At 47.5% G+C, this 12,198-nt stretch overlaps 2 protein-coding genes across 4 annotated transcripts in view; one reads left to right on the top strand and one right to left on the bottom strand.

Annotated features, from left to right (window-relative positions):
* TAF8 (TATA-box binding protein associated factor 8) lies at nucleotides 1–7,203 on the bottom strand. 2 transcript variants are annotated; one of them, XM_048925821.1, is made up of 8 exons: nucleotides 6,897–7,203; nucleotides 5,733–5,889; nucleotides 4,537–4,635; nucleotides 4,238–4,300; nucleotides 3,654–3,778; nucleotides 3,201–3,348; nucleotides 2,286–2,389; nucleotides 1–1,823 (listed from the first exon to the last, which is right to left on the bottom strand). In XM_048925821.1, the coding sequence occupies exons 1-8, from the start codon at nucleotides 6,954–6,956 to the stop codon at nucleotides 1,680–1,682; spliced, it is 900 nt and encodes a 299-aa protein (XP_048781778.1). In that variant the 5' UTR covers nucleotides 6,957–7,203; the 3' UTR covers nucleotides 1–1,679. The 2 variants fall into 2 exon arrangements, with proteins under 2 accessions (XP_048781778.1, XP_048781776.1); XM_048925819.1 differs by having other exon boundaries at nucleotides 2–1,823; nucleotides 2,286–2,428; nucleotides 6,897–7,190.
* Nucleotides 7,204–7,214: 11 nt separating this feature from the next.
* Nucleotides 7,215–12,198, top strand: part of CCND3 (cyclin D3) — a 37,827-nt gene continuing 32,843 nt past the window's right edge. The window contains exon 1 of one of the 2 annotated variants that reach the window (XM_048925823.1): nucleotides 7,215–7,337. The gene's annotated coding sequence lies outside the window, so the exon portion shown is untranslated. Of the gene's footprint in view, nucleotides 7,338–7,385; nucleotides 7,557–12,198 lie in introns of those variants that run through there. The other variant, XM_048925824.1, reaches the window with a different exon arrangement.

The following is a 12,198-nucleotide window of genomic DNA, read 5'->3' as shown; positions in this document are numbered from 1 at the left end:
AGATACTATTTTCATTCCAGATTTTCCCCTATTCAGAAAGGGATATTTTCATTATGAAAAACACCTAATCCAAGGTAGAAAAAAAGATATATCTTTTTATATACATATATATATATATATACATAATGTCTGTACATTTGATTTTCTGTACAACCAAGGCACCAGCAAAAGTGGCAATGGCACATGCAGGACTTTTTTTTGCTAAAGATGCGATTTCAAATAGTTTGTCAGGAATACTTCCAATCTTGCTGAAATAATTCCTCCTCTTCTTCCTCCTCTCTGGGTGATGGGGACAGAGGGGTACCTTCACTAACAGAAGAGAACAAACCACACGTAACTCTGTTCCCTCTGACTGCAGTGACTGTGCACCAGGCACTGCTCTGGGAGCAGTAAGTTGGCAGTCTGAAGCAGGCAGCCTCTGCCTCTCAGCACCAAATTCTCATCTAAAAGAGGTGCAGTTTTGACTACTGCTTAAAAGCAACTTTCCCTTCAGAACTTACCTGCATGAATGGGAAAAAGCTGATGTAGTATGAACTACAGAATTCAGGTATTAATATCATGCTTGGGAGACTGTACCAAACAATAGGAGTACTTTGTTACAGGAATTCTGTGCATATCTTCCCTAAGTAAAGACTAAATGAAAAGTAAAGGAAAGGCCTCCATAATTGGATAACAATTACAGCAATCCCACCAGCAGTCATTTTCAGAGCTGAAATGAAGGTCCTTCTCTAAGGAAAAAAGGGAACAACAACAATAGCAACAACAACAAAAAAAAAAGAAAGAAAAAGAAAAAAGAGCAACTTCTGTTGATAAGAGCCCATACTGAACAAAGACAAAATTAAAAAGCGTGATCAATAGCACAGCCCTGCAGACTGTAATCAATACAGCTTTATTCCATACTCCAAGCTTTGCAGCAAGCATCTTTCAAAACAGCTGGTGAAGGCATGAACTCTCAAAGGACTTGCGCTGTGCTGAAACTAACAACAGAACTCAAAAAGAGCCTGAGGCAGCTGCTGAATCTGCCATTGGTACTGCTAGCAAATAATCTCAAAGCAGAGTAGGGTAAACACCACACTCAGCACTTTTAAGTTGGAAGTGCAGCTGCAGTCAGAAAAGCTGAGAATAAATGCCATCTTAGCTTCGCATTTACACTTCATTCTTCAATAAACATGTTTGCTTTTACCTGCCAACAACCAAAAGAAAGAAACCTCTGTGGGATTCTTCTCTCTCTAAATACATGCTCCACAGATTATAAAGCTAAACAGGGTTCACTGCAGAAGTTTCTTTCCTAGCTTGTAAGGCAGCCAAAAACAAATTATGTCTTTGTGTTCTGTAGAGCAGCAAGAATCTTTGCATCCCACGCCTCTTTAAAGAGTAAATCTCCCCAGCAGTCAGAAGAAACCAAATGAGACAATTCCCATCTGTAACTCAGTGGTTTTCACCACTTTTAAGGCAACTGACCACTTAGGATTCCCAGTTAGGAGGAAAGCAGAGGAGAGAGAGGGAGCACTGCAGTGATGACAGTGTAGTTTGTTAGGCAGATCATTCCTCTGCTTCTGCCATTCGGTCGGACTGCCCCTCCTGTGCTCCATGCCTCCTACCCACAGCAGCAGAGGTGAGTACTCATAACAGCCAGAGAAATGGGCTCCTCTTTCTTCTAGCAGCCAGCTGACCACACTTCATTTCTTTCTGCGGATCTTGGGCTTTTTCACTGGCCGGAGGTAAGGGTTGTCTATCATATTCTCCTCCCCATTCCGGCTGCCAGACAAGGAGGTGTTCTGCTGTAATACTGAAGCATTCTCTTTTTCAGGTCCGGAATCATCCTGGCACAGGAAAAAAAAAAAAAGAAAAAAAAAAAAAGCATAAATAACCAAAGTTAGTCTAAACAAGGCTTAGAAGTTCAAACCACAAAACACAAGGGTGAAACATAATCAACAGCCAAGATAAACAGAAGCAAACAAAAAGCTGCATTAAAGGTGGGAAGTCCAGATTTTTAATATAAGCAGATCCCTTCTGAGAACAGCATGGAATAGTGGCACAATCCTCTCTCCTCTAACATGGAAATAAAGGTTGCATTGAAAGCTCGTGACCCAACACTGGATAACCTCATTGTGCAATGTATTTTGCAGAAAGTTAAAGAACCATGACAGTGTTAGTCATTTACATCCGGTAAAATGCAACCATTTTCCACCCCCTCTGCTCAGCTGCAAGGAAGACAGACGAAGGTTTCGTATGTTTAAGAAAGGCAGGCCCTAGGGATCTTGATCTCTAAGGGGGGGGCGTACCGTGCTCATATGCAAGGGCAGGTTCTCTGTGTCTGTCTGGTCGTCTTGCTCAGATGAATCTGTTTCTTCCATTTGCTGCATTTCCAGCTCAGAGGGGAGAAGAGCTGTCAAGTAGGGTACAGTGAAAGGCCTGGCAGCAATCACTAAGGTTGGGGAAAAGGACGCAGTGAGCAAGGTGGGAGACAGCTCATCAACTCAGAGACTCCTCAGCACAAAGTAACCAGTTACTTTGAAACCAAACCCTTTCATAGTTCTGCTTTTAAACAAAATAGGCACACCTCTTCTCCTGCCGCTCCCAGGAGTCAGGAATGAAATATGCTGTCCCCAAAAGATGGCAGTCTCTAATTCCCTATTTTCTGAAGACCCTTTATGTTTCCAGCTATGAACACAGCATCATACAAACACAAAAAATTCATTCCTGACCGTTCATACAAGTTCAACTGCCTCATAGGCTGAAGTATTTGCTTAGTTCCCCAGAAGATAACACAGGCTGTGCTCTCAGCCAAGCTTGGGAAAGTGGGAATTCTCATCCCTGCTTTGCAGGCAGAGAAACACAACAACCTCCACTGTCTCACACAGAAATGTGTGAGAAAAGAAATGGCTTGTACAGAAGTTACAGAAACTCAGACAGCACTGGGATAAGGGAATGAAAGGATCTATCAGTCAAATCCCTCTCCACCATCACAAGAAAGGGGGCATTCATTTACAGGGGAAGCCTGCCATTAGGCACAGCAAGGCTTTATTATGAACCCGAGGTCTTTATGCCTGTTTAAAATAGAAAGTCCCTCATCACCCTCCCTTCCCATGCCTCAGAATGGGATCCCTCAGTGCCCACCTTCTGCAATCGCAAGAACACTGCGTGTACACTGTGTTAGATGTCTGTCCTTCACAGCACAAGCTTCCTAGATAACTCACATGGGAATGTGCTAACGTCATCTTTGAAGAGACTCTGCGTTTCTCCTGTCTTAGCCATGAAGCGGGTGAGAGCTCTTTCCACGTCGCGCCGCTGAGACGCCGCCTTTTCCCGCAGCACTTGGTAATCAGACACTGGCTCTCGGTATGTCTGTAGAGCAGGGAGGACACAACAAGTACAGTCACTAGATTCAATGAAGACAGATCAAGTTCCAAACACTACTAGGACGCGGGTGCTACAGGCAAGCACTGACCTTCAACATGCACACGTTTTCAAACAGCTACAGATAACAGCCATAAAACTCAAACAAGTACAATGTGCAAATGATGAGCACTGTGCCAAGGAAGCAGAAAGAGTGTTCTGGAACAGTGCTACAATAAAAATACACACGCGCTTTCCTAACATTACTGACTTCAGACAGAACCCAAACAGCACAAAAGTCTTTTTTCACTCACTGGTGTCTTGATGTAGGTATGAGGATCTGGAAACTCAGGAAAATAGCCAGGGATGTGGGATGGATGTGGCTTGTTCTGTCCAGCTGTCAGGGCTTTGGGAGTCACAGGCTGATTTGTCACAGGAGCTATGGTTAAAAAAGCACATGCACTAAATTAGCCAGCATCATTCTGCCAAATGTTAGGCATCAAGAAGTGCTAGTCTGTACCAAGCTGTGACCCATGTCTCCAGGTCCTGTGATAGGGACAGAGCACATGCCATGAGCAACAGTTTCAGGTTGTGTTTGGCATTTTTATCAGCATTGGCAAAGAGAACAAGGATTACATGACCCCTCTCTCCTATACAAGCAGAACCAAAACCATCTTGAGGATTCTCATGTGCAATGAGGATGCTGAAGCAAAAGCAACTGATTTGGCAAAGGATACCCTCCTCTACATATTACATCATAATTACAGGAATCCTTAACACAAACTGCATGCCCCAGAGCACTGGACTGCACCGTTCATGAGAAAAGCAGCAGCCCTCTGGATGTCAGCAGATGGAAATGACAATTATTTCCTGCACAAGAAAAGGACTTCTCACATACGGGCAGTGATGACCATCCTCTGGGAGCGCTTTGCGTATGCGGGAAGCGTTTCAACATTGAACCCTGAAATACAGAAGAGGAGGAAAAAGGAATCACACCAAGAAGAAGGAAAATTATGTACTCTGTATGCATAGAAACTGCATCAACAACAGTGATATCGGATCACCTGCGTGAGACCCAGAATGGTGGACATCACACAAGCACCAGCAACACAAGCAATATATCGTTATGGCAACACAGAGCACCCATTCTCCTGCAATGTATGCATCTGGAATTAGTGAGATGAGTCAGCTACTCACCCATTTCCACTAAAGTAACCACTATATCAGAGAGTGTAGGCTGTGTTCTGGCTGTATGCTCACAGTAGGACTTTGCACTCCTTCCAATTTCAGAAATATCTGGAGGGAAAAAATCAACAACAACCATTACATATTCACTTCAGGCAGCGACCACACATTTGTGTCAGCCCAACTCCTGAATTTTTAGCAAATCTAGTGTCATGGTTTTATGATTTTTGTAATTGGTATTCCACATCATAACATCATGTAAAGCACAGGGAGTTAAAGAGTTAACGCTCCAGTTCTGTGGACTGCTTATTTGCTGGGTACCTGGTTCTCAGAAGAGAAGAACTGCACACCCCAGAGGACTGCATTCAGTGGGAAAGATAAAACTGATTGCAAGTCACAAGACTGCTCTCTCCCATCTCCCTACCCTTCCCCTTTTCCCCTTCTGCTGGGGTGTTGGTCCCTGGTCCCCCTGCCCCATCAGCCATGGACCTGGGCCAAACCGGCCTGTAAACCATTGAAATCCCTCCCCCTTTATTTTTTTTGGTTGGTGGGCCTGTGGGCCTGCTGCTCCCCTGACAAGGATGCAGGCCTAGAAGTAACACTGTGCACCTAGCAAGGAATAAAAAATAGCTTCCAGAATCTGGTACCTTACAGCCTGCATATGTCAAAGTAAAGGACAGCCGAAGTATGGAAACACTGATTATCAAGTCAGATGCTTTTCACAAATAAAAAAAGGCAAATCTGCAGCACAAGTATGAAAAACTACCAAACCTAATCATTAATCAACATAAAAAAACTGTAAGCTGAGATCCTAGGCACATCACCCAGGAAATTAAGAGCAGAACTGCTAGACAGTTCCATTTCTACAGCCTTCACTAACCAAATGTCTGGAACTTCATTACCAGTCTGTTTATTCTGGTAGAATCTCAATCTCGGGATACCTTATTAGGATTCCTAATGCCCACTGAGTAAGATAAGCACCACTGAGTTCAGCCAAACTGCTCACAGTCAGAAGGTCTGTGACCCCAGGGCTGTGCTCTAATGCCCTGCCAAGCCTTCTGCTTTTGCTAACATCATTAATGTAAAAAATTACAAATAAAATCAACAAAACAAACAAACGAAAAACAACAGAAAGAGCAAAAGCAAATCTGAATTAACTTCAAAGTGATTTTGCCCTAAATCACCACACTGGTGACACGGGGACTCACAGCTCTGTAACATCTCTGTCAGTGTTTCCACCGCAGCCTTTTCAGCGCTCTCAAAGCCAGCTTCAGTGAGCAAGGAGCTGACCACCACCTGCAGAGTCCTCCTTCGGGCCAGGTAGTAGTTATCCGCCGGCGTGGTCGTGTGCTTGCTGCCTGACCTCTGCGGACACAGAGCCCAAACTGAACCCAAATGCCTGCATGCAGCCAGCACCCAGGCAGGGCTCACACGTCCTGCACACATCACAAGGGTACACATGCAGCACTGACACCTACGCATATTGACTCACACCTACTGACATACACGTTTGAGAACTGCTCTGAAAGTAATGCCTCCTATTTTATGCTGTTGGCCCTTGACATCAGAGGTGGATGTTGGTAGTATGGTAACAGAGGCTGAACCTTGCTGCCAACGTTCTGTAACCATTACATTGCCATGCGACAGATGGCAACAGCCTGACAAGATGGTGTGTAATGTAGAAGCGTGTATGAAGCAAAGAGGTATTACTGAATTCCTCTGTGCAAAAAAAAAAAAAAAAAAAAAAAAAAAAAAAAAAAGCCATGAAGGCATGCATTGACTTCCATCGATGCTTTCTGGATGTTTCTGGAGACAGAACAGCAGACATGATCACAGTGAGGCTGTGGGTGGTGTGTTTCAGCAGAAACAGTGGGTCATGTAGGCAGTATGAGTGCAGCATGCAGGCTCTTGTTCAATGATGATAAAAATAATGGTGACCACGTTGGAAAATAGTGTTTCTATCTGCAAACGTGCTTTATCAAATAGTATTATTTGGCTCATTGTAGATGTTGCAGCTTTCATGCAAGTAAATAAGAAGCAGTACTTTTGGAGCAATCTACAACTAGAGATTCTCTACATGCACAAAGGCACACACGTGGAGATACACACACATACATACATGGGCATATCTGCACACATAAACACACACGCATATGCACACAGACAGGCATACAGAAATCTGCAAATGCACACAGTTATGCATAAGCTACACAGTTGGACGGACGGACGGACGGACGGACGCGGAGCAGCACCCTGCACCCCTCCCCGCTCCAACCCCGCTCTCCCACTCGTAGGCCGCTGCCGTTCCGCCCGGTTCCTCGGAGGGATGCCCTCCGTAACGACCCCGCGGCCCGGTGAGGAGCTGCCGTTACCGTGCCGGAACCGCCGGGCGCCGCGTCGGCCATCTTGGAGCCATACAGCACTATGCGCATGTGCGAGGCGCCGGGGCCGCGCTCGAGGCGCGCGGTGCACTCTGGGGGCTGTAGGCGGCTCGCGGGGCCTGCGGCTCATCCCAGCTCTGCCGGTGCGCTCGAGAGGGAGCGAGGAGAACGAGCAGCAGTGGCGGCGTTCCCGTCGCGAGCCTCTGGAAGAGCGAACGGCGGTGCGGGCGGCAGCGCTCCAGGCTGTGCCGCTGAGGGCTGCGCGAACCTTCAGCCCGATCTCCGCCCCGCGCTTCCGGCGCTGTGCGGCAGCTCGGCCCTCCGCGGGGCGCGGCGTAAACAAGGGCTGCGGCCGCGTGGAGCCGAGAGCGGGCGGGGAAGGATGGGTGCGAGGGAGCATCGTGCGGGAGGGGGAGCTGCTGGATATCAAAGGTAGGAGGCGCTTCTAAAAGGCTGGAAGTGGGAGGGGGGGGGGAGGGCGAAGCTGTGACGGCTACGGCGTGGTCCCCGTGCGTGAAGGTGTTGGCGTGCTGTGACCGAGGACCGCCTTGCCGTCTGTGTGTCTGTCGGGGTCTCGCCGGGCCTGGAGGCCGATACGAGCTTTCCTTGAGGGCTGTGTGCGAAGTGCTGGTCCTGGAGGTGTTGGTTGAGGTGAGTGGGTTGACGGGACTGAGGAAGCCTGAGGAGATGGAAATGGGAACGGTTCGTGTTGTGAAGCTGTAACCTGCTGGTTAACTGCTGAGGGATGACTGAGCTACGTTGGGGAGGAAAGGGTGTGAGAGTGGCAGGTCTGTACTGAAAGCAGTGCAGCGCAACCGCTGAGAAGAGGCTGAGGCTGAGCTGGAGTTGTCAGCAGGAGTGATGGGGAGCTGTGGATGGCTCAATATCAATAGGGCTCCAGAAGAGACTCGTGCTCCTCAGTCTAAGCTTTCTGTGCAGTCAGTTTCATTTCTTGTAACGAATCCAGGGGGTGTGTAAACATGGAAGCAAGCAGAAAGGTGCTTTTGCTTGATGAGCGCTGTGTGCATCAGAATACACGGTGAGGTAGTGTTTCCTTCTCAGAGTATAACATGCCAGCCATCATGCTCAGATGAAGGGCAAAAAGAAAACAAAATGACGTGAGTGGTGTGAAGGTAGAGATTGAAATATTTCAGGCAGAAGAGAGTGCCAGTGGGAGCCCATTGCAGAATGAGAGGTTGAATTGTGGGTTGGAGATGCGTGCAGCTCGGGACTTTGGTGTGCTATTCCCATCTGCTAGCTCTCCCACATCCTTTTGCTTCCCTGTCTGTACACTGGGGCTGATGGAGATACTGTTTAGCTGAGTTACCTCACTGAGATTGGGAAAGGTGCATTAATATAAATGCAGCTTGTGGCAGATCTGTAACTCCTGTTGAGTCCTCGTGCATGAGGACAGTTTCTTCCTGATCTCTTGTCTCCAGTACTCTGTAATGTCACTTCTTACCATGTTACTTATAGCATATACATGAAAAGAAAGAATCGTGGGTTTGACTCCTTGCCTCCAGGTGTTTACATATCTATCTGTGTCATAAAAAAATAGAGACAATCCTTTAGAATACTGATCAAGGCCCGATGCCCCTCTCCCGCTCTGGAGACCTGTCTGTTGATCTGCAGAGCAACACAGCTTCTTCCTGCCCCAGCTGACTCTCAGATTCTTTACTATGCTTGTCTCTGTCAGTATGAATGGAGGGCATCCACTGTCTTCCCAAGCAGCTGAGGGTGTTTCTCTAGGAGGCAGAAGGAAGAGATGCTGAGCAGTTACAGGGCACTGTGTTTTTGCCTTCAGTGCTTGTAGGGAGGATGGAGCCCTGCAGAGGCTCTCTGACTCCACAGCTGTCAGCAGCTCACAGCAAGTAATTTAAATCTTTCTGAATTGCCCTGTTCCCACCTGGTTGTGGGAAATTAGCCTGGATTCCCACTGCCTCCATCTGACCTTCATCTTCAATGGCTGCATTACTTGGTTTATTCACGTGTGGGAGCTGTTGTATAAATGAGAGTACTTCACAGCCCTGTGCTGCCTGCTTGGTTTTTGTTGATTTTGTGTGTTGTTGTTTGTTGTTATTGTTTGTTTTACTCTTGGGAATATTTTTTTCCCCATCCTGAAGTATCATAAACTTCAGAAAACAAAACTGTCTCTTTGGACACCAGGCAGGGGGTGGCAGGGGAAGCCCTGCAGTGAGGAGTGCTGGGGGAGGCTGGGTGCTCTGGTTATTGGTGCAGAGCACTGTTATTTTGAGCTCTAGTCCTAACTGCAGCCAGCCTGCTGAATAACCATACACAAGCCTCTATGCTCCTCTGCATGTCGTTCTCCCATCAGTAAGTGTTGGCATGCCTTTTGAGATGCTCTCAGAACTGATGAAATGCACCAGCTGATGTTAGAATACTGTTGGTGGTGGTGCAAGCTTCCCAGAGCACTGCAGTCCCTGCTGGACTTGGTTGCAAGCTGAAAATCCAGAGCCTGGGGAATTCCCCTCAACTAAATATGTGCAGAAGTTCCTAAAATCACAGGTGCTGCATCCCGTATTATGGCGTGGGTGCATCATTCTGTTATTGCCTGGTGGGGTGGGATGGGAGAAGCTTCCATAAAGGTCTGGCTCCTCTGTGATGTCAGGGTTTCTCGGTGTGTGTGAAGCAGCAGCTGCTCGCAGCCACTGGAGGAGACTGGCGAGCCGAGGGGAAAGAGGCGTAGTGAAAGAAGGAGTGCTTCAGGGCTGTGCTGAAAGATGTTGCCAGGGATCCGATGTGAAAGAGAAGGAATCTGGAAGCGAGCTGAACCATGCTGGCTGTTCGTGTCCATAGGTGGAGGGTGACATCCTTATTTTGGAGCCCATGTGGAGTGGGAATCGACACTGCCGCTGGAAATGTTTGCCAGTTTATGGTGCCAGCTTCCTCTGCAGTGCTGTGAAATCGGTCAGCTGGCAGCAAAACAAGAAAATGCAGGATGGTGGGAGTCTGTGCGTCTTCCTGAGCGTGGTGTTTTTTTCCCAGAGATTGGAACACTTCCTTTTGCAACAAGAAGCACTTTCAGATTGGTTTCAAACTGAGAAAGGAAAGAAGCTCATGTGCTTTTACAGAATTTCATGCAGATTATTTCAAAGAAGGTGTAGGAGGTGGGAATCCCAAGCCCTTATTGTGTCACCCCAGACAAACATATTAAACCTCAGTGAGCTACAGCTGAATAGTTATTCTAATACTGATAGTCCCAGGGGGGTGGGGGTAGCTGTGAGCCTGTTGAAATTCAGCTTTGTAAAGAATGATGGGAATGGATGACTGTCCACTCCTCGGTAGGGAAAGCCCAAGGCTTTTTCAGTTCTGAACTGGGCGGTGCTGGTGCAGCAGGAGGGCCTGCAGGAGGCTGGCGTGGGAGCCTGGTGTTTCTGAGCAACAACTGAGATGGGTAGCTGGTAATTGCTAAGGTGAGGTGGGGTGAACTTGTGCATGTGCTTCTGCCCGCCCCAGCACCGCTGCCACCAGAGGGCACGTTGTCACCATGTGCTCTTCTTATTGGCTTATGTCAGAAACCAAAATAGCTAGCAGTGAATTCATTTAGACTCTTACAGCCCCCTGCAGTCAGGATGTCACCAAAATCTTCCCTGTGCCCATTTGTTTCTGAAAAGTGAAGCCCCTAAGTCCCTTGACTGATGCTATGCGAGGACTGTTGCGTAGTATGATGGTGACAAGCACTTGATACACAGGAGAAGGGTGAGGAGGGAATAAGTTGTCCATCTGAGAATGTTTCTCCTAAGGATATTGGCCTATGGCTTGCAGAGATCATGACCTGAATGCAGAGAAGCTGCTTTGCTACTATTGACAAATACTCTTCTCTCTAATGCAACAGTGCTGTTAGTGTTGGCAATATACTTGTGTGAAGTAATACCCTGTGGACTTGTTGCTTCCTGGTGGAAGAGGCTGATGTCTTGGCAGAAAGCACTGCCCTGCCTAGGCTTGCGAGATGGGGATCTGTGCAGCTCTGCAGGGTCGCTTCTGGAGTTCGCATACGTATCTCAAAATGATGTAAATGATGTTACGTGTGTAGAAGATGGAGTTTCCAGAGTGTAGAATCCATCTCAGTGCATGAGTTAGGTGTTCCAGCCCCGGAGTTCTGAGTAAAGCTTGAAGCCATTTCATCAAGCCACACAGAAACACAAATAGCTACAGGGGGAGAGGGCATCGGTGGTGAAGGGCTCTGTATGCACCACCCAGGTGCTGGAAATGCAGGTCAGTGGAGTTAGAGGAGGAAATGAGGTGTGCCTCTGTACAGGGGAATGCAATTAGGCTTCTCAAGGGTGCACTGTGCTCCCAAACATGTCAAGGCTCTGGCTTTGTCTGGAAGATAATGCTGTTGTTCAGATGTCAGCTGCAGAGCTAGACACAGAAATGCGTGGTGTTTTTTTTTCTTCAGGCAGTGAGCGAGGTGCTGTTACCCATTCAAGGCTTGTGCTGTATGGCACTGACTGTCAGTGCTGGAGCTGGGCCCCAAAGGGTCCCTGCCTCTCCCTGTCACACTCAACTTCCCCTCAGCCTTACTATAGGGGCTGCAGAGTCCATGTGTCTGGGGATTGCACTACATTAAGGTGAGTCTTCCATAGCAAGGAGCTCCCAGGAGCTTTCTTTTGGCCTAACTGGAATGTCAGGGCATCTTTACTGGTTAAAATGGGCCCAGGGTGGTTGATATCCACTGGACTTTTTATTGTAATGCTATTTAGCTGATGTAAAAACTGTTCGTTCCCATCCCACAAGCTCAAAGCTGTGTTTGAGTCAGTGCTGTATGTAACCCAGCAAGCATGTAAACCCACACTTCCAGGCTGTCCAGAGCCTCTGCTGCCAGGAACTATTGCAGATTCCAGGTCAGCTTTTCCTGCCTCACTGGTGACTCAGTGGATGTTCTCCATTTTGTTGCTTCTGTTTTCTTCAAACTTTACAATCCAAAGGTGATGAGGAGATGGGCTGCGCTGGTTACTGAGGATCAACAGATGTAGAGTTTGCTGAAAAACAGGCAGAGGAACAGTGTCAGCTGTGGTGATGTTCTGTTCTCTAGATCCTTACAGATAATACAACTGGTCCTGTTCTGGAGAGCATAAGATCTCTGCCCAGTCTTGTTCACAAGCTGTTGTTCTGTGTCACCATCTTTGCTTTGGCAAACTGTTTGCGGCTGCCTTGGACATGCCAGATGCTGGGTGCAGCAGGCACTAATGCAGTCCCTTGCTGTGGAGTATGCTGTAAATCAGTATTTTCACAGCCATGGCAGAGAGAGCCAAGGGCATGGGCAGCAGAA

Source organism: Lagopus muta, chromosome 24, assembly GCF_023343835.1.
Source record: "Lagopus muta isolate bLagMut1 chromosome 24, bLagMut1 primary, whole genome shotgun sequence".
Lineage (NCBI taxonomy): Eukaryota > Metazoa > Chordata > Aves > Galliformes > Phasianidae > Lagopus > Lagopus muta.
The sequence above is the reverse complement of the archived record's forward strand: the minus strand, read 5'-3'. Positions and strand labels throughout refer to the sequence as shown.

Coding starts and splice junctions, on each gene's coding strand:
- TAF8 (XM_048925819.1), bottom strand. CDS start 6,956: ATGCGCATAGTGCTGTATGGCTCCAAGATGGCCGACGCGGCGCCCGGC. Junction 5,890..6,896: donor CGCCCGGCGGTTCCGGCACG/GTAACGGCAGCT, acceptor CTGTGTCCGCAG/AGGTCAGGCAGCAAGCACAC. Junction 4,636..5,732: donor GACAGAGATGTTACAGAGCT/GTGAGTCCCCGT, acceptor TTTTCCCTCCAG/ATATTTCTGAAATTGGAAGG.